General features: G+C 43.4%; 1 protein-coding gene across 1 annotated transcript in view; it reads left to right on the top strand.

The window, feature by feature from the left end:
* The window catches only part of HENMT1 (HEN methyltransferase 1), a 26,339-nt gene extending 3,691 nt beyond the window's left edge, over positions 1-22,648 (top strand). The window contains exons 2-7 of the mRNA XM_066597157.1: positions 3,975-4,108; positions 8,254-8,366; positions 9,851-9,985; positions 13,491-13,673; positions 14,835-15,012; positions 22,065-22,648. Coding sequence (XP_066453254.1) covers positions 4,022-4,108; positions 8,254-8,366; positions 9,851-9,985; positions 13,491-13,673; positions 14,835-15,012; positions 22,065-22,499 — 1,131 coding nt within the window. The 5' untranslated portion in view covers positions 3,975-4,021 and the 3' untranslated portion in view covers positions 22,500-22,648. The remainder of the gene's footprint in view (positions 1-3,974; positions 4,109-8,253; positions 8,367-9,850; positions 9,986-13,490; positions 13,674-14,834; positions 15,013-22,064) is intronic.

The following is a 22,648-nucleotide window of genomic DNA, read 5'->3' as shown; positions in this document are numbered from 1 at the left end:
GTGTGGGGTAAATGTTGCGTTATTTTGATAGATCGGACCTTTACGGATGCACCGATACCACATATGTCTTTTTGTTTTATTATTTAGATTCTTTTATTATAAATATGGCAAGTGGTTTTTTTTTAAAACTTATGACTTTTTAAAATAGTAAAAAACAACTTGCAATGCTTGGATTGCTCCTGCAGTATGATGTAATGCCATAGCATTACATCAGACTGCGATCGGGCAAGCATTCTATCAAGCCACCCCCAAGCGCATGGCTTGATATGTGTTCTGCCATGAAAGCTCGGGGGCCTTTCAGAAGGCCCCCAGCTGGCATGACCCCTGCACGGCTCCCTGTGATCTCATCGCGGGGGGCTGTACGGGATCCCTGAACATCGTTTGGGAGATTTAAATGCCGCTGTCAGATTTGTCAGTGGCATTTAAAAGGTTAACAGCTCCCATGAGCTGCACAGCTTATCGGAGCTGTAGCCGCCAGCTGTCGGCTGTAAGAAACTGCCGGCACCCGTGTTGTATGCAGTGGGATCGCCCTGCGATTTCCGTTTATACACGTTTTGCAGCTGCAGGACATAAAAACACGCTAGGCCAATCACTAAGGGGTTAAAACGCCTGTGATTTTATAAATTTTTGAATCCGCACACATGCGAGGGACAGTTTTGGATGGGACCTTACTGTATTGTTCTTGTATTTTCCTCATAAAAGTTAATAAGCCTTAAAAATGCAGCTTCTTGATCGCTGTGCGCACAACCGTATTTAGTATTTATAGCGCACAGATGAGGCCGGATATAGAACCGTATAACAGGAGGACGTATAAAGACATTACGGACTGTTCTGTCAGATGTCGGATCTGACACCTCATATAAAACACTCAGTAGATTGCGCTAAGGGGTCCTGCATAGGAGCGTACACGTATATACCCTCGTGAGAGCATGGCGTAAATGGAGCGCTATCATGTGCTTTCGTGCGTGTTGTCCACACATTCTACTGTCTTTTTGTACACTGCCGGGCCCGTTATTGAACCGGCTGGGCAGTCTAATTAGTCCTCGTGTTTTTAATTAACACCACGAAATCAAGCAGTTATATGCGCAGTTTTGTACGGATGGGGTGCGCATTTGCGTACCCCCGTAGTCTAATGGCGCACAAAAATAGAGCATGGTGTGTATTTTTTTGCCAAACTGAAATGCGCGCACAAGAACACTGAATGTGAGGGAATCCATTAAAAACAATGGGTTTTATTGTCAGCGTTTTGCACGAGCAAAAATGTTGCCAGAATCGCTTGTGTGAAGGATCCCTAAATGTCCTTATAGGCCAAAATGCACAATAGGATGCTTGTCTGATTCACAGCCTAGGAGGTGATTCTCCCGACTACTTCTCCAAGTCTTAAAGTGGTTGTCCAGGTGTATGCTGCCCAATCTGCATGCTCTTCGGATACATTGCCAAGGCAACCATCAAACGCCAAGCAGGTATCATACACAGGTCCTGTTCTAATAAATCGGACATATACGATAGTCACCATGGCAACCTGATTGCCCAGCGGTCGCACTTTTAAATCAGAGCTGTCATCAGACTATGCTGCATTCTGTGAAGACAGTACACTATAGGGACAGGTTCGCATTCTTACCGTGTTTCCCTGAAAATAAGACCCTGTCGTATATTAATTTTTTGCCCCAAAAGAGGCGCTTGGTCTTCTTTTCGGGGGATGTCTTATTATACTTACCTAGCAGACTCGGTCTCCAGAGCTCCAACACACTTCTTGCAGTCCTCGGCCGCACACAGAACATCACTTTCTGGTTACGGGATTCATAAACCCCGCCTCAAGGAAGCGATGACTCTGATTGGCTGAACAGTGCACGAGAACCAATGAGTGCAGTGCTCGATGAACCAATGCGATGGCTGATTATTGCTAGGTACTGCATTCCTTTTTTTAAAGTCATTTTTTGAATGTAATGCAGCTAAGGCTTATTTTCAGGGTAGGGCTTCTACTTCAAGCCTCCCCGAAAATACAGCAAAATAAGGGTAGGGCTTGTTTTCAGGGTAGGCCTTATTTTTGGGGAAACAGAGTACTTGTCCAAATAGTACAAAAATATTGTACCGTGGAGCTATTAGGTGTGAGCAATCCAAAATAGTTAGGGTCCTCACTTTTCATCTCACCACTATAGTTAGGCTCCCTTTTTTGCCCCCCCCCCCCCCCCCCATCCGCAGTAGTTGGGCTCCACTTTTTTCTGCTCCCTCTCAGTAATAATATTTCCCTTTTGTGGCACCAGTGCAGTGAAATAATCTCACCTCTTCTTCCTTATCGTTATTTTATCTGTACTGTGTACACCTTAGAATCAAGACCACGCAAGGATGGCGGAATTTTGTTTTCACTTTACTTAGAATTTTTAAACAGTTTTTCAGGAATTTATTTGGTACATTTAATATTACCAGTGAAAAATACAACTTGTCCCCCAAAAAACATTCCCTCCTTTAGCAACATTGATGGATAAATAAAAGAATTATGATTTTTTTAAAGTGGGGAGAAAAAAACGTAAATGAAAAAAATAAAGGGCCTCATCCTTAAGGGCCCTCCCTCTGTGAACCCTTTAGGGCTCCTGTCCACGGACGATAGTGCATTGCGTTACTCGCGGCGATAATCCGGCCATGAGGAACGCAGTGCACGCTTTCCAAAGCGTTGCTATGGAAAGCGCAACCCCCTGTCAATGAGCGGAGAATTATAGTGATTCTCCACTCACGGGACTCAAATCGCGGCATGCTGCGATTTTCCGCGATTCTCCGTGGTGAGCCTATCTGTCAGAGATAGGTCTCACCGCAGAGAATTGTCTGTTCTCTCCCCTGCTCCCCGCCGCGCCCGTGGACAGGGGGCCTTACATGCCGTGATCAACATTGATTGCGGCATGTAAGGACCTAACAGTGGGGATCGGTGTTTTCCCCAATCCCCACTATTGCAGTGGGAGGCCAGCTGTTAGTCACAGCCAAGGGATATGGGAGCAGAAGACCCACCTGAGTACTTCTGTTAACATCACAACACCTGACACAGCGCCTCATCTGGGGATTGTGAGGTTGCAAACTGAACCTTAGAGGACTTAGAGGCAACATATCGCATTGCCTGATGAGATATGGTACTAATTGTTTTGGGCTGATTGTAGGGTTTGTGTGTGGCGCAGACCCCATGAAGCCATGGACGTTAGTTGTCAAAAAGACACTGTGCGGGCTGGTGGTGGTTCCATACTAGTGTGGGGTGAGTTTTCATGGAATGGGTTGGATATGGTGGTCTACCTCAACACGTTGTTGACAAGGGACTGCTACTTTTCACTTCTTAGTGACCATTTACAGCTCTTCATGGACTTTCACAATGATGGGATATTCTAGCAGGACAATGCACCATGCCATCTGATCAAGTTGTCCAGGATTGGTTCAAGGAGCATTCTGTAGAGTTCCTACGAATGTTGTGGCCTGCATGTTTGCCCGACATAAGCCCAGTTGAGCATTTATGTGATGCCATAAAAATGTGCATTCGCACCTGAGATCCTATATCTACAAATACCACAAAGCCGTGAGTGACTATCAGACGGCATAGCTCAACATCTTTCCAGACATCTTCCATCCACTTGTGGAATCGGATGACTTGTCAAGTTGCTGCACTTTGCTGGGTTAGAGGGGAACCCTACACAATATTAGTTCCTATCCAATGACTTTTGGCATGTCAATGAAGTATTGTAATATACTACTGTATGTAAGTCTGAAAAAAGACATGTGTCTATCTAGTTCAGCCTATTACTCCCTAATGTTGATCCAGAGGAAGACAAAAAACCCTCAAATGAGGTAGAAGTCAATTTTCCTCATTTTACGGGAAAAGTTCCTTCCCGGCTTCAATTTGGCAGTCAGAATAATCGCCGGATCAGTGTCTATGACATGTAATATTGTTGCACTCTTGAACTGTTAAACCCCTCATGTATTTAATTTGTTCATTCTAGATGTAAAGTGCTTTTCAGCTGTCTATGGGAAGCCATTTGTAAGACACATGGAGCCAGTACGCTTTAGACCACCACTGTATGAACAGAGATATGAATTTGTGAAATCTTACATCGATGTTCACAAACCCAAAAAGGTCAGTTTTGTATTTTATCTGCATTTTAATCTTAGCAGTGAAGTAGAAAGCAGATTGGATGGTTAATGTCAGTCGAGCTGTAGTTCATGCCTGTTGATATATCCCAGCATTGGTTTTGGGTGTGCAGAGGGCATAGATGGGGGATCCCAATATGGAAATTATAAACTGCATGCAAACACTGCGGGGAATGTATTAAAGGGGTTTTCTGGGACTAACATATTGATGATCTGTTGTCAGGATAGGTCATCAATATCAGATCTGTGGGGATATGCTGCTCGTATGCTTCATAGACTCCTAGAATGGTAGAGTTGGAAGGGACCTCCAGGGTCATCGGGTCCAACCCCATGTTCAGTGCAGGATCACTAAATCATCCCAGACAAATATTTGTCCATCCCCTGTTTGAACACTTCCATTGAAGAAGAACTCACCACCTCCTGTGGCAACCTGTTCCACTCATTACACATGGCAGCTGTGCCTGGTATTGCAGCTCTGTCCCGTTCACTTGAATAGTACCGAGCTGCTCTCAGGCCATGTGACCAATGCACATGATGTCACAGGCCAGAGAAGAGGGCGAGCTGCTCACGTGAGTGCTGCATTTAGTTGATTGCTGGCGGTCCCAAGCGGTGGGCCCCACTGACTTATTATTTATAGACTATCATGTGGATGCGTCATAAATATATGTTTTGGAAACCCCCGTTAAGACTGGTGTTTAAAACACAACAGTTCCACTCTGTAGCAGTCCAGTTTCGTTGTTCATGACACCTTTGCAAATAGAAGCGATAGTGGGTATCAAAGGCAGTACATGTAATGGGCAATGTGAGACCAAATGTTCTTCAGCCAAGTACCTGGAAATGGTTCCGACAGACACAGAGACCTGTAACAATTGTGCCACCTGTCTCTGGATGGCAGACAATAAAACAGTTGGAGCTGCTTATGCTTGTCGAATGATCAGACGATCCTCTCTACCGGTGATCTGTAGAGCGCATCCTGAGCCCAGTCCCAACACCTCCTAATCGTCTGGTGAGAACAGGTGAGATGGTGAGCAATTTATTGATATGGCCATCCAGTTTCTCTCCTTCTAATAATGTGCCCCTCTCAAACGATATTAACTGGGCATAATATCTTTGAATGCGTCATAGAGGTGTCAAGTGGTCAACAAGTTCTACACGAGCGGAAAAAGAAGTCACCACACACAAGGAGCCTCTGAAAGCCTTTTTAGGGCCTCAGGTGGCAAGACTGTTCATCTAATCACGCTATAACATTAATCATTTGCATATTTGCATGAGATGTATCTGCATGCCGAATTTTGCAGTGAAACGAGATCTCCTTCTAGGTGCTTTCTTTTTTTTTTTTACAAAGCGTGTATATGGGCTTCACCTGCTTTTTTCATTTTACTTGCCAGCCACCATCACTAGGGGGAGCTCTCTGAGTTTGAATAGAAAGCTGTAAAAATCTGTAGCTACACATTAAAAAAATGTTATCGGTAGAGGCTTGTACTCTGTGACCCCCAACAAACATTAGATTGCATGTGTTGCTACTAGAGATGAGCTAGAACGCTCGGTAAGGTCAGTTACTCATCGAGCATCGCTGTTCTCGAGTAACTGACTTCTCGTACAAACGTGCTCAGGGGGGAGGCAGGGGGGACAGAGAGAGAGAGATCTCTCTCACTCTCCTCCGCTCTCCCCCCGCTCCCCGCTGCCCTCCGAGCACTCTCCGAGAAGTCAGTTACTCGAGAAGAGCGATGCATACTCGAGTAACTGACCTTACCGAGCGTGCTCGCTCATCTCTAGTTGCTGCTCATAAACCAGCGTGTTTCTGCTGTCACCTTTGTTATGTTTCTAATATATAACAGAATTCTTTAAGCCTTCTTTAATCTGGTGGCATAAAAAGGAAAAAAGATGTAAATTTTGGCGTACACCATAATTTGTGACTTTAGTATGCCAAAAGTCTGGTGTACATGTTATAAAATACATATGCCCCATTGTTTGCAATGTTGATATACCCAACTTTGTTTTTCCTTTTACAATGGACTCTGACCCACAGGAACCTCACAATCAGAAAATGAATGGGCCCTTTGTCTAGAAACATAGGCTCGTCTGTATGTTTGGCTGTGTCTAATATTGAGCCTCATCTCTGTTCACACATGCTCCATCTGCTGATCGATGGGAGTTTTGGAAACTAAACCAACATTGATGCCCTGTCCTAAGGATAGACTTTCAGAGTATGCTCCTGGAAATCATAAACCATTATGCCACATAATTTGACATTTCTTGGTACATTGTTGGTATTCTTTCCATGTGTTAGAAGTGCTGTAGATACAGGGGTTGCTCGGGTCATAATTGCAACCAGACCCCTGAGTTTGGGGGGGTCCACAAAGCTCCCTACCACTATGACCATTGCTGGAACTCTTCTTCACACCTACCTCTGGCTGAGCAGTTAGATCAGAAATACTTAGTCATTCACAACTCATGCTGGCTGTTGGCACTGGACAGACAGCAGGAGAAGGGTGGTGGAGTCTGGCTACACTCCAGGCTACATAATCCTACAGCCAGCATGAGTGCTGAATGATGATGTCTCTGATCTGACATCAAAGTGCTGGTGCGCCAGGGGTCTCTGTTACTTTCAGTGGACCCTTTTACTTTGGAGGGGGCTCTGTTACTTAGAAGGGGTACAAAGGGGACCCCAGTGCTTACAATGGGCTCCAGTACTTTAAGGGGGCACAGAGGACCACTATTACTTTGTAAGCACAGATGAAGTATTATTACTTTGCGAGGGGCACAAAGGAGGCATTATTTCTTGCGTTCACTTTTGAGGATTTATTACTGCACATGCGCACTATTACTTTGTGGGGCACACAATTATTGAGAGACATTGAAGAGGGTCTTGGTATAGCTGCAGGAAGAGGAGAGTTTGCAGATTGTGTAGTTGTGGCGGTCAAGTAGAACCGTTTTTACTGGGGCCTATAAGCCTTTATCTATGTGTAGTAGCCACCTAGCATTTTTACAAGCATTGACGTTTTTATATATGATGAGCTGCATTTTCTTTGCTTGCAGTTTATGGTCCAACTTGATGTAAACCACATGTTTTGCGTTTAGGTCACATAGGACATCACTCTCCTTCGTTGTGTATGCAGTAGCTCATATAGCCGGTTTGGATCATTGTCCTCTTGAAAGCAAAATGATTGGCCCACTAAGTACGAAGCTAATTGGAATGTGTATAGTTCCCCAAGAAAGACTCTTATTTCTCTCCTGTAGCGGTTTCTGTGCTGTTTTAGCATAAAGGACTGATCCATATATTCTCCTTAAGCATACCTTCCCATGTTCAGCATATTTTGTACTGTAGATTTTGATGTATTTTTTTTTTCGCGTATCCACAGCAGATTTCACCCTTTCAATTGAAGGTGTGAATCCTACTGCGGATCACCCCCAAAATCCCGTCAAAATCAGCACCAGTAGTATGGAAATTGACATGGAATTTGATACGGATTTTAATGTACCTCAGCATTCCAAATCAACTGACGTATTTCTTGGAGTAACGATTAGTGTTGTTCATCTTGTACCACATTAGGCTGTTTAAAACCCAACTTACCTTGGAAATCAGGAGACATAACTAATTAAGGCCGCCTGCAGACGGGCGGAAATTCCGCGGTGGGATTTCCCACAGAATTTCCGCCCCTGGACGCCTGCATAGGATTGCATTACAATACGCCATCCTATGCAGAGGCCGTGGTTTGTCTGTGCGAAATCACGTGCAGCAAACAAACCGTGACATGTTTGAGCTCTGCACAGAAACGTCACTCACCGGCTGCCGGCTCCGCTCTGCGCATGCGCTGGCTGGGTGAGTCCGCGGTGCTCTCTGCAGGCGCTCGGGGCGGTTCCGGCTGCAAGAATTCTCGCAGCCGGATCCGACCCGGCCGTCTGCAGGCGGCCTAATATGTATGGCCTATCAACTAATTTGAGATTACATGAAAAATCCTTTTATGCAGATGTGTCCAAACCTGTGATGCTGCATGCCCACTCAGGGATATAAGTATGAATCTTTCTTTATACTTTTCTGCTCTTTAGGAACCAATCCTGGTTTTAGCATCAAAAATGGCATCAAACGTCTGTATGTGAACCTGGCTGATTTTGCATTTCACTTTGCAGGTTGCAGATTTGGGTTGCAGTGAGTGCTCACTTCTGCACAAACTGAAGTTCTGGGACTGTATTGAGGAGCTTGTTGGAGTGGACATTGATGAGGATATATTGAAAAGAAAAGGGTAAGTAATTGTTTTGCACTGAGAAAAAAATATGTATTCTCAAAAGAGCATTACCTTGATTAATTCAAGGGCTTTCTCAATTAAAATGAATTTGCACATTTTGGGGGCTATGATATTGTGTTCTAGAAATCATCAGGGGTCTCTGTGCCTGGACTAACTGATAATGTCTGTATAAGATGTCAGAGGATAGGATGTTTTACCTAAAGGGTAAGCATTCAATTTGAATACTGACTGACATTTAATTGGAGCCAGGTTCACATTTTCAGCTCTATCAGCAATCAACTAAAGGCAACGCTCCAGGGATAGAGTAAGGGAAAAATGTAAGGCGGGTTTAATGCTGAGTGAGATGGTGAGAAAATGAAATGCATAACTCACCCTGGTTTGCACGGACCTCCTCCAAGGGGCAGTCTGGCACACCTCCAATCCTGGTAGGCAATGATAATCAACAAGATTCCAAAAAGTTCATCAACCCTGGTCCACCAAACATCCAGTCATATGGAGAGCGTCAATGAGGATTCCAAATGAATGTAACGGATAGCTTTCAGAAAAATGGACAATGGTCAGACCAAAAAAGACCCCAGCACTCCAGGGGATAAACCGACCAGATAAAATAAGATTGAAATCTTTCACAGAGGTGTCTCAGAAGAGAACAACCCTAAATCCATAAAAGCAGTCAAATCCCTAACAGATTTCAGCTCCTTTGAAGGAATCCAGTGGGGAATCCAATAAGGCGGCAAGTTTAAAGTGGATTCTTAATATTATTTAATACATAAAAAGACAAAAAAATGGATACAAATGTACAGCATACGTGTCAAGCTGGGCGCATGTCACATGTGTGCTGTACATTTGTATCCTAACATTTTAATTCTAATAAAACATAAAATCTGTAAATGTATCCCAAAGTGTCAGGTTCATTCCCCTAATGAGGGAAAAATACATGCCGTTATGCTTGAAGGGGTTGCCCGGTTGTAAACTATTAATGGCCTATCCTCAAGATAAGTCATCAATAGTAGATAGTCGGGGTCTGCTGCCTGGAACCTCGTCCATCAGCTGTTTGCTAGGACAGTGCATTTGTGTTTTCAAATGAATTCTGTATGAAGCAGACAGCTTCGTTCCCACTGCAGTGGCCAAGCTTAGTATTACAGGCAAAGTTCCCATGCATTTCAGTGCAAACATTGCTTGCAATACCAAGTCTGATCACTTCAGTAGGAATGGAGATGTTTGCTTCCTGCAGAATTTAGTTCAGTACAATAGTGCATCAGCCTGGTCAACAACTGATTGGCAAGGAGCTCGGGCAACAAACCCCTGTTGATCTACTAATGATCACCATACTGAGGATTGGTCATCCATAGTTTAAATTCAGACAACCCCTTCAATGGCTAAACAGCAATGACACATGAAGATATTCTACACAACTGTATTTATAAGTTGTTACAATGAACATGTAAAGTACATAATGTGATCTCTTGTGCTTTTATCATTAGGTATATTTTAACTCCTCTCCCAATCCATTACCTGGAGCCGCTGGAAAGATCATTGACTGTAACTTTGTTTCATGGTTCTGTGTCCGAGAAGGATCCTGCTCTGCTTGGATTTGACCTAATAACTTGCATTGAGCTGTAAGTACATACACTAAATTCTATACTGTCTATGCTGTCTGACTAAATCATTATATGTTCTGGATTATCAAGGGTGAATATATTTGTGGAGGTGTCCATATCGGGCAGAGTTGTGGTATGCATACCCGCATTCAAAGAATACTCTCTTCTACAGTGTTTAAAGATATCTATTTATATGTAGACCCTTTATTAAATGGATTATCCATATTACTGAATACATTAGTGGAAATTGAGAGACTGGTGTGTGGTCCATGTTGTACTTTAGTGAATAACTATTAAAGGAAATTTGTCACCATCCTTTCACAGTTCTATCTGAGAGCAGCATATGGTAGGGTAGTGCCTGTCACATTGATTACAGTCTGTTGTATGGCTCAGTGTAGTAGTTTGGGAGAAAATTGCATTTTATTACTGTGTTTCCCCGAAAATAAGACCCTTTCATATAGTAATTTTTGCCCCAAAAGAGTCACAGGGTCTTGTTTTTGGGGGGAATGTCTTATACATACGTAGCAGGCGTCGTCAAGGTCCCTCCCACTGGTCTCCGGAGCTCTGGTGCTCTTGCTTCAGTCCTCAGCAGCTGAAAGAACATCGCTACCTGGTAACAGTTCAAAAACCCCGCCCCCAGGAAGTGCTGGCTTTGATTGGTGCTTGAGCGCCCTGGCTCAGCCAATAATTGCAGCGCTCGATGAACCAATCACAGCCATCGCATTGAATAACTGTGATTGGCTAATCGAACGCTGCATTGATTGGCTCAGCTGTGGCGTTCGAGAACCAGTCAGAGCCATCGTTTGCTGAAGGCGGGGTTTACGAACTCTGTAACCAGGAAGCGGTGTTCTGTCGGCTGCTGAGGACTGAAGCAAGAGCTTCGGCGATCAGGGAGAGGAACCTGGATGGCGCCTGCTTGGTAAGTATTGTTATTTTAGGCTTATTAGTTGTTTTGGCTTATTTTCGGGGTAGGCCTTATATTTCAAGCACACATTCCCCCTGAAAATCTGTGTAGGATTTCTTTTCAGGGTAGGTCCTACTTTCAGGTAAATGCAGTAGTAGCACCCAGATGCACAACTAGTGCTGCATATTAATGAGCTGCTGACTAGCCACACCCACCCCGCCCTCCAGCCAATGATTGGCAGCTCTCTCTCTATGCATAGTGATAGGCAGACAGCTGTCAGTCATTGGCTGGAGGGCAGGGTGGGTGTAGCTGATCTGCAGCTCATAAATATCTGGGACTACTTCAAGAACATGCTCATATAGGGAAAGCTGTTGATGAGCCTGCGTGGGCAGGAGAATACAGACATTTACTGTACTTATTACAAGAATGCTGCATAAAAACTACACTGTGTTTCAAGTTATTATGCAAGGTAAATATTAATAAGATTTCAGTAAAATGAGCATTTAGCTTTTAGTTTTGCTTTATTTCTCATCTCCTCCTTTTATGTGTGTGATATCAATCCCAGACAGGTTTTGTTAGATTGCAAGGGAAACCTGGTTAAAGGGAAAGTTACTTAAAGAGAATGTTTCACATTATTAAGCAAGTCACAGTTTTCATGTAGCATGGGGAGGAAGGAAGTTCTTTCTGAAGATGAAAAGCATGAAATAATGTCTTGCAGAAGGCATGAAAACACTTGATATTTCACCGAAGCTGAAGAGAGATCATTGAACTGTGAAAAGGTGTGTGAGGGATTCACAGCACAGGCATATACAATCTGATAAAGGCTTAAGGGTGACTACTTGGACAGAGTGATCCTGACTTAATCTGTCCGCCACTACATTGTATGATCCCCTGAGATGCACAGCTGTTAGGTGAGAAGGATTCTACTCTTCCCATCCCAGGATCTTTCTCACCTCTTGCAGGAGGGTCTGGGATCTGCAGGGGTCTATGGGCTATGGGACATGTAAAGCTAAAATCGCGATCGCGATTTTAACATTACAAGTCCCATAGACCCCTGCAGAAAAAAAAAATGCTGCAAATTTCGCAGTGAAAAAAAACGCTAGTGGGTAGTCACCCTTAATAAGGAAAGTTTCTGCAGTCAAATTAATCTTATTAAAAGGACTGCTGTAAAAATGCCACTGATGAGCACCAAACAGGTATTAGAAGGTGCTACTGTCTGCGGAGTGACACGAACCTCTTGATGCAGGATCCTCCGGAGGCTGGCAGTTGTGCAAAGAGCTGTAGCTTGACCACCCCTAACCAAATCTCCCAAAGGGAAGCGCTTGCAGAGGGATCAGAAATACATGAAGACTAATTGGCAGGTAGTTTTTTTCACCAATGAATGCTGTACTACACTAGATAGTCCTGATGGATGGAGTTTTAGATGACTGGTGAACAGCCATCCTGTTCCTACAAGACTAAGACGTTAGCAAGAAGGCGGTGGGGCAATGTTTTGGACCAGAATACTGAGAAGTGAGATGGTAAGTCCCTTTACAGTCCCTGAGGGTGTCAAAATGAACTCTAAATGATTTGTTGAGTTCCTAGTATTTTCTGCCATGGTATAAAAAGAAGAATCATGTCTTCTGAAATAAAATCATTTTCATGCAAGACAACGCATTATCTTATGCTGGAGAAACCAAAAACATTGACTCCTTGGCAGCTATGGGCATAAAATTAGATAAAACCATGGTTTGGCCACGATCATCTCCTGACCTCAATCTTATTGAGAACCTGTACAGCATCCTTAAAAAGAAGCTCGTTCCCTCTCCCGCCTTGACACTATTTCAATTTCTGCAGTCGCTGGATTAGTAGTTAAAGACATCTATCTTGTGGGCTGTTCACATGACGTTTATGTCTTGTTCCTTTAGGGGTTCCAGCTGAATCACATTTTTGAGGATTCAGGCAGAACCCCCAGTGTGGAACTTGGAGACTAAAGCCCATTTACCCTGGACGAATGTTGGGCAAGCAATGCCCGAACTCGCTCTTGGGCAGCTGCACAGGAGCAAATATTGCAGGCTCACTCAGCAGGAAGATGAAGCGGCTGGAGGAGATTTCTCTCCTCGCTCTCCCCCGCGCTTCTCCAATCACATTACGCAGCGCCCGTTCAGTGAACGGCTGCTGTTTACACTAAATGATCATTGATCAGGATTTTAAGCTGCAGTAAAAACCTAAATGATGATCGTTCAGTGTAAACAGCAGCTGTTCAGTACTGAACATCCACTGCTTAAAGTGAATGGAGAGGGGCGGGGGAGAGCAAGGAGAGAAATCTCCTCCAGCTGCACCACCTCCCGGCTGGCCGCTCTGTGAGCGAGCCAGCGATACTTGCTCCTGTGCAGCAGCATGGGTGCAAGTACACACAGGAACGAATGTCGGGCATCGTCCAGTGTAAATGGGCCTTTAGTCATAAATGTGATGTTAACAACCTTTAAATGTAATGGAGCATATCTTTTGGTATATTTTCTTTTATATATTCTATAAAAAAGTTAATTAATGCTTCTCCGCCAACTAGTAATATATCCAAAGTTTTTATCACCTGCAAAATGTAACTAGTCCTTCATTTTTTTAAATTCCCTGTTGAAGGATTGAACACCTGGAAACTGATGTCCTCGAAAAATTCCAAGATGTCCTGTTTGGTTTCATGGCTCCTAAAAGTGTAATTATCAGTACTCCAAATGTAGAGTTTAACGTCTTACTTTCTGAAAAGCCGCACTTCAGACACCCAGATCACAAGTTTGAATGGAGCAGAAAAGAATTTCAAAGCTGGTGAGATATCAGATTCATTTCAATTCTTGATAATTGATGGTCTTGTCTGGTGGTGGTCTGTTGTTTTATTCCGTGGGTCAGTATGATTACAGCTATAACAAATTTATATACAGTGGGTCCAGAAAGTCTTCAGACCCTTTCACTTTTTTAATTCCTTTTTGTTATGTTAGGGCTATATGCAAATTACAAAAAAAAAATTCTAGATTTTTTTCCATCATTCTGCACTCCTTTCTTTATAATGATGAAGCTAAGACAGAATGCTAGAAATCTTTTTATATAAAAAAAACATTTTGTTTTGACCTAAGTATTCATACCCTTTGATGTGACACTTGATTTTTTTTAAACAATATAATGTCTCTATCAATTGGATTTCCTGGATGTGGGTATAAAATTTCATTTATTTATCTATGTGTCAACAAGGGAAGTAGTTTTTTTTTTTTTTACAATTTTAATATTTTTTTTGAATTAAATTAAAACTATTTAATATTGCATGTACAATATATTTAATGCAGTACTTCAGTATTGCAGTATATCGTACTTTTACAGGTATCCTATTACAGTGATCCTCTGAGCCTGGAGAAACAAATATGGCCGCACCAGCTTCTCTGACTGCCTGGTGCACACTGTGCATTAGTATGCATCATTAGTCTAAGACAGTACACCTGTTTTGATTAACTAGTGCCTCCAGCATGAGCCGTGGTGACCAGTCAGATCAGCATGTAATGTCCTAAACTATTAATCCACAGTGTGCATCAGGTAGTCAGAGAAGCAGTTCAGCTATCTTTGTTTCTCCAGGCCTGGATGGTTGCCTTTAGCCTTGCCCGCAGCGTACGGCCCTACGGTAACTTTGGTTGATAGAGCCCTTTGTCCGGCCTTTTTAAATGCTGCTGTCAGTATTCATAGTGACATGTAGGTGGTTAAATGGCTGGGATCTGAGTTATATCCGACGGCCAACACCTGCCGTGTATAGAGGGGGCTCTGCTCCCAAGCCTACTTTTGTCGACATACATTGTATATAAAAATAAACTTGTTAAAGAAAAAATACTTACTTTCCGCTTGTACTTGGCAGCTGCACTGGTAGTAACTTCACAAATTTCATGCTCATGGATTCACCATAGATACTCTGTTATTATGCTTTTAACCTGTCTTTTGTTACCCCAGGGCCATGAATATATCCAGACAATACAATTATACGGTAGAGTTTACTGGGGTTGGAAAGGCAGAACCAGAAAGTAAAGATGTTGGTTACTGTTCCCAAATTGGAATATTCAGCAAGAATTACGTAGAGAGTGAGGAATCCATAAATGACAAAATGAACTGCAGAAGTGTTTACAAGAGAGTATGTACTATTATTTCATCGTATCTTATTATATTTGTGTCTTCCCGTATAAAACACCGTTTGTAATCGCTCGCTAACATTTAAGGACTTAGCTTGGTGCTATTCAGTGGTGACAGTATCCATTTAAGTTCCAACCCTATTCTCTCTGGGAATGTCCAGGAACACTGTTCTGTGGAAATAATGAAAGGCATCCTGAGGAGTGTGAGGTGGTATAACATTTAATGGCTTGAAGTCCTTTTGCATGAGCGAAAAATTGTTTGTATGAGCGAATGAAAACAGGTGGTATGGCATTCCCGATACAGTGCTTAAATGGATCGTACTTTTCAAACAACTTCTGCTTATATGATAGCCAATGTGATAACTAAGCTGAGTGCCCTGAGACACCAGGTTCTGTATTGAGGGATGCCTCCTATAACATCCTCGACTCATGTGCATGAGTTGGGAAAACCAAGACCTCCTGGGCCAGAAGCGGAATGATGGTAATCATTGAGGCCTGGTCTTGTCTCATTTTCATCAATTTCTTTGCTATCATAGAAATTGGAGGAGATATATTGGCCAGCCTGAATTTCCATGGTATGGACAGAGCATCGATCACCCAGGGATTGTCTTCTTGATACATGGATTCCTGATACAGAATTTCTCCACTTAGGCATTGATCCTGACTGCCATCATATATATCTGGCTTGCCCCACCTGAGGGTGATTTGATGGAAGATTTGGGGATTCAGTTTCAATTCTCCTTGGACAGAGTGATCCTAACTTAATCTGTCCGCCACTACATTGTATGATCCCCTGAGATGCACAGCTGTTAGGTGAGAAAGATTCTACTCTTCCCATCCCAGGATCTTTCTCACCTCTTGCAGGAGGGTCTGGGATCTCGTGCCTCCCTGGTTGTTAATGTAACAGACTACAAATATATTGTCTGATCTGATTTTTACAGGATTTCCACTGAAAAATGAGTTAGAGCAATATAAACGACTCTAATTTCCCATAGATTGGAAGATAATCTCCTCGATGCACTCATCTAGACTCCCTTCACTAGGATGTCTTCTAGATGCACACCCCATTCTAATTGGGATGCATCCGTCCTCAACAGGGTCCAAACTGGTTGGACCATAAACGTCCCGTCTTTTAAACTGATGCACCAGCAGAGGTAACAGCGGGTATTCTGAGACGGGAAGCACCTCCTGTTAAACCCCACAGGGGAATAATTCCAATGGTACAACGCCTCTTGTTGCAGAGGTTATAAATGCCAAAGGGCTCAAGGCACTGCCTCTATAGCCAATGGTCTAAATAAGGAATGATCGATAGACCTTGAACCTGGAGAGCTGCGATAACCGCTGAAATAATCTTTGTGAAAATATGAGGGGCAGAGGAAATATTAAAGGGGACTGCCATGAATTGCAGATGAGTGGTGACTTCGGCCACCGAAACCTCAATTCATAAAAACTTTTTGTATAAAGGATAGATCAGAATATGAAAGTAAGCATTCTTCAGATCTAACGATATCGTGTAATCTCTAGCCTGTAGAATGTTGGACAATGATTTTATTGTCTCCATGCGAAACCTTTTTCTCACAATGTAACGGTTTCTATACTGAGAATTATGATCATGTGGAATCCATTCAAAGATTTTGGAGTAAAAAATATTGGGGAGTAAACCCCTAAACTTCTTTTGAGGGCTGGGACTTCTTCTAAGGTGCCTTTCGCTAGCGCTTCCAAGACTAACTGTTTTTCTGCTACCAAACGGATGGTTTGCGCAAACCTGTCTTTGGATGGCTTTAAGAATTTGATTGCATAGCCAGATCACACGTTGTTTAGGACCCATGTGTCTTTTATTACATCCCACCCATGGAGAAAAAATCAAAAGACAGCTTACCTCCGGAAGATCTTCCATAGAAGGTAGGGAGACTGGAAGACAGACATCTGACCTTTTATCTCTGGGTTTGCTCCTGAGATGTCTAGCGCCTCTTCCCTGCCCTGCCCTTCTCTGAAAGTGCATTCTGGGTTGCTGACATCTTGGAGGGGATCTCCCTCTCCTGGACATATGAGGGCTAGCAGATAAGAAGGGCAAAGATTTGCCCTTCTTATCTGCTAGCCCTCCATAGTTTTGTCTCGGGAACGGGACTGCCGTGTCCCGCTCTGTCTGTCACTATGGGAGGTTGCTTGAACCCCTGCAGTGACGCCACTGAGAATGGAAGAGAATAAAGTCAGTCCCACCAAGAGCACTAAATAATCCCTTACCAGGGTCAGGCAATCAGAAAATGCAAAAGCCAGTTAAGAGCCAAAAAACCAGAAAGGCTCCAGATAAATGTCCATATGAATGATGAACTGGCAGCATAAACGGATGTATGAAGGTATAAAATCGTTTTATTACCCCATTACAAATGAATGCAACGTTTCGGCACTGTTGTGCCTTCCTCAAGCTTGAGGAAGGCACAACAGTGCAGAAACGTCGCATTCATTTGTAATGGGGTAATAAAACGATTTTATACCTTCATACATCCGTTTATGCTGCCAGTTCATCATTCATATGGCCACTGAGAATGGAGTGCCTCTCAGCAGTGATGGGGATAACTTGCAATCTTGGTACAGCCCTTTTAAACCCCTTAAGGACACGGCCTATTTCTGGCTTAAAGGGGTTGTCCCGCGGCAGCAAGTGGGTCTATACACTTCTGTATGGCCATATTAATGCACTTTGTAATGTACATTGTGCATTAATTATGAGCCATACAGAAGTTATCAAAAGTTATTCACTTACCTGTTCCGTTGCTGGCGTCCTCGTCTCCATGGTTGCCGTCTAATTTTCGCCGTCTAATGGCCAAATTAGACGCGCTTGCGCAATCCGGGTCTTCTGCTGTCTTCAATGGGGCCGCTCGTGCAGAATGCCGGCTCCGTGTAGCTCCGCCCCGTCACGTGCCGATTCCAGCCAATCAGGAGGCTGGAATCGGCAATGGACCGCACAGAAGCCCTGCGGTCCACAGAGAGAGAGGATCCCGGCGGCCATCTTCAGCAGGTGAGTATGAAGACGCCGGACCGCCGGGATTCAGGTAAGTACTACCCGGTTTGTTTTTTTAACCCCTGCATCGGGGTTGTCTCGCGCCGAACGGGGGGGGGGGGGGGGGGGGTTAAAAAAAAACAAAAACCCGTTTCGGCGCGGGACAACCCCTTTAAGGACACAACGAGTTTTGGCAGATTTTCATCTCCATTTTTCAAAAGCCATAACTTTTTTACTTTTCAGTTGATGTGGATGTTTACGGGCTTGTTTTTTGCATGGCGAACTGTAGTTTTTATTGGCGCCATTTTTGGGTACATAAATTATATTGTAAAACTTTTATTTTTTTTATGATAACAGGAAGAGAAAACTTTTTTTTTTTACAGCGTTAATCATGCAGCATAGATGACACAATCCATTTTTTCTGCGAGTCAGTACGATTATAACGATACCAAAATTTTTATATATTTTTTAGGCTTTCCACTTTTCTGCAATAAAAACCTGTTTTTTGGAAATCTTTTTTTTTTCTAAATCGCTGCATTCAAAGTCTTTTTAATTTTTCCATGGATTGAGCTTTGTGAGGGCTTGTTTTACAGACGAGCTGTAGTTTTTATTGGGGTACATATGGATTTTTTGATCACTTTTATTGCGTTTTTTGGGAGGCAGAAGGCTAAAAACTAGCATTTTGCCTCATTTTTTTAGCGTATTTTTTACGCTTTTTGACGTGCAGGATAAAAAGCATGTGCAACTTATTGTACGCGTCCTTAGGGACACGACGATACCAAATATGTGGGATTAAAAAATGTTTTTTACATTTTTTTATGCTAATATGAGAAAAAGCCCCCCAAAAGATTTTTTTTTTACATTTTTCTTTTTTTTACATTATTTTTATCTTTTTTTTTACACCATTTGTGTCCCTGTGGGGGACTTACATCATAACACCTATGATCGCTATGACAAGGCATTGCAGGACTTTTCTCCTGCAGTGCCTTATCGCTTGTTCTAGCAATCATAGGCAGTGGTAATACAGGTAGCCTGTAGGTGGTGTACTGTTACCATGGCACCAAGCCGGGCTCTCTGCGATCGCGAGAGCCCGATAACCTCACAGAGCAAGCTCGCCACATAGATTGCTGCAGGTAAGGGGATAACAGCGGGGGGCACTGCTCCGATGCACCCACGGTGTTGCAACAGGAGCCCGGCTATCAGTGACAGCCAGCTCCCGCTGCCAGATAGCACGAGATCTCTTATGATCTCACGCTATTGCCAGGATGTAGGTTTATGCCCTGTTGTGGGAAGTACCCCGCTGCCAGGACGTAAAGTTGCGCTCTGGAGCCGGAAGGGTTAATGTCTGTGGAGCTGATGGAGACACCTACATACATGGTTCAATTGTTTCCCTCAGCCCAATAGACTTTGAGTAAATGATTATAATATACATTGATTGTGAGAAAACTTCTTTAAGGGTGTATTCACACATAGCGGAAATGACGGGGAAGTGCACTCAGTAGCGCTTCTGGGTGGCGGCAGTGAGCGGCGCTCCTTGTTAAGGCAGGACCAGCGATAAATATCTTAAATACTAGCTGAAAGTAGTTGAAAGGCTGAAATCAGCTGCAGGTCCGTGGCTGAAATAATTTGCGGACCTGGAGCTGAATCCGAGGCAAAATCTGCACCAATGATGCAGATTTTGACTCTGTTTTTGATACAGAAATGCTGCAGATTTTGCTCTGGATCCGCAGCATTTCTACTACGAGTGAATGCACTCTAAAGGGAACCTGTAACCATGAAAATGCACTCCGTTCTGCCGGCAGCTTGTTATAGAGCCGGAGGAGATGAGCAGATTGTTATATAGCTTTAAGGGTAAAGATTTGGTATAACTTGCATTTTGTTCCTTTAAATCTCTGCTTATGCTAAGCTTAGAGGTCCAGTGGGCGGTCCTACCAGTGATTGACAGCTATCTCTGAATGTCATATGCTGTCATATGCAGACAGCTGTCAATCACCAATAGGATCGCTCACTCGACCATTTAGCTCAGAATGAGCAGAGATTTAAATGAATAGAATGCAAGCTGTACTGAATCCATTCCTAAAAAACTATATATCAATCTGCTCGTCTCCTGCTCTGTCACATTCTGCCAGCAGTTTGGACAGCATATTCGAGCGGACAGATTCCCTTGAAACAGATGAAGTAATATTTCCAAAACACAATTTTTTGTTCTTTTTTAGTGGTTTCTTCTGTTTTATGTTACAGTTTGATCAAAAGTCAGATTCCATTTAGTGTGTCAAATATACTATAATGCATTAAAGGGAATCTGTTATCAGCTTTGAGTTTCATAAAGAACGGGGCTCGAAGGTGAGGGAATCGACAGCCTGGGGAGCTATATTTGATACTCACTGGAGGACTTGTTCCTGTGCTGTGACCATGTAGGGGAGGTAACCCTGTGCCTCTTAGAGTGTTTTATTGTTTAGATGTGACCTATTACTGTATTGCATTTCATTAGTGACTTTTTTAAATGGAGGACTCTGCAGTGACACTAGGGGTAGAGAAGAGATGGGCTCAAGGCCGGTAGAGAAAGCATGCTAGTGGAGCAAGCCACTGGAAGTTCAGTTGTAGAGCTTTGATTTCTTTGGACTCCTCCGACACCGGGCCCTTTACGAGGGAGCGGCACTCACAGACAAAAAGCGGGTCTAAAACTGTGTTGGGCTTCTCATTTGGGAAAGAATGCCACCTGCTTCACTGCACACCTCCTGCCTTTAGAATTCCACTTCCCAATCCAGTTGTGAAGTAAACAAGCTGGTGAGGAAAACTGGTAATTATTCTTGTTTCATTTCCTTTTAAAGTTCGTATGAAGCAACTTACTTGTGGAGAAGATGTGGTCTCACCTAGAGTTGAGCGAACGTACTCTTCCGAGCTTAATGCTTGTTCAAGTATTAGCATACTCGATGGTGCTCGCTACTCGAGCGAGCATCACGACGTGTTCGACCCCGCCCCAGAGAGAGAGAGAACAAGAGAGAACACAGAACAAAAAAAGATAAAGCTCGGCAACTGGCGGGTCCCATACAAAAATGCTTGAGTCTCCCATTGAAGTCAATGGGGTTCGTTACTCGAATAGAGCTCCCGAATTTTACAACAAGCTTGACTCGAATACCGAGGACCTGAGCATTATGGTGCTCGCTCATCTCTAGTCTCACCCCATCACCATGCTGCGCTATGTACCATACCTGAGGGACAGTTGACAAGGACCCACACTGCAGTTATATCCTTGTCCCATCAGCTGCTGCCTCCATTGCCATCCACATCCACTTGGTCCACGCGCCATGAAATTGGTGTGCACACAGCTTGACTCTTCAGACAGAAGACACAAGCTGTGTGTACATGGGATCATGGCAGTGAAACAGGGCACCTGGTGAGTATAAACACAGCTTCTCAGACTCCCTATTTCCTCGGTTTTAAGCCTTATAACATAATTTATGGGGTTCAAAGGTGATGACAGGTTCCCTTTAATAGGAGACACATGCATAGGACACAGTCCTGTCCATTTGTCCCAAATAGTTAAAGGGTTATTCCAGCCATTAAAACGGTTTTATCACTACCACAAAAATTCTGCTAGCCAATGGGTTCAGCGTAAAAAAAAAAAGAGCATACTCCAATCTCCTTGGCTCTTCGTGACGCAGCTGAGTGACTACTCTGGCCTCGGCTTCCTGGTGTACGGCCCAGCAAAAATCAGGTCACCGTCCCATATGCCTGGCATCATGGTGCCCAGGATGTGAGCATCGATGCCAGGAGCTCGGATGGTGACGCCTAAGTGGCCACAGCGGTCAACTGACTTTTGCCGGGCTATACACCAGGAAGGCGGGGTGGGGCGAGCCTCCCAGCTGAGTATACTTTCCTTTTTTATTCTATGCCGGGCCCATCGGCTAGCAGAATTTTCCTGGTAGTAATAAAACCTCTTAAACCTTTTATCATCTATAAGTGGGGTAGGTGATGTTGGATTTATTAAGATGAAGAACCAATCTCCACATGCAAGTAATGATGTAACTATTGTTTTTCTCTGTATATGAATAGGTTCTTCATGTGGTATATCCAAGCATTCGAGAGGAAAAATACCTACGTAAGGTAGTATTGAGCATTGCTTTACCCCATGCTTACCGTATGAAAACTAACTTCTTACATAATCTCTTCCCTGAAGAAGATGAGGAAGAGACCCATATGGCAGACAATGAAAAGGAACCATGTGTAGTGTCAGGGTGGTTTTCTAATCTCCAGACTCCAGTAGAAACTGAGGAGAGCAAACTCAAACCACCATTTCTGGAAGGAGATGCTATTCATGTACCACTTGAAACTCTCTTTGCCATCCCAAAAGTGAAGAAACTTTGTGGAAGTCTTAATGTTCTTCGTAATATGATGAATGGAGAGATTAGAATAAGTAGTGATGGAAGTGCCATTGTATATCCGCTTCATGGAGAGAATGACTCGGATTGTGATATGAGTGATGCCTAGTTTACGCATGACTGTTGCCGGCCTGGGTGATTCAGATGTCGAATTTTGTTTTTAGGTTGGTTACTTATTCCCATGGTTCATGTGCATCCATGGACTGCTAATTATGTATGCAGTTCTTACTTTCTGCTGTAGTTTTATCTTCTTGAATT

Source organism: Eleutherodactylus coqui, chromosome 3 (genome assembly GCF_035609145.1).
Source record: "Eleutherodactylus coqui strain aEleCoq1 chromosome 3, aEleCoq1.hap1, whole genome shotgun sequence".
Lineage (NCBI taxonomy): Eukaryota > Metazoa > Chordata > Amphibia > Anura > Eleutherodactylidae > Eleutherodactylus > Eleutherodactylus coqui.
The sequence above is the reverse complement of the archived record's forward strand: the minus strand, read 5'-3'. Positions and strand labels throughout refer to the sequence as shown.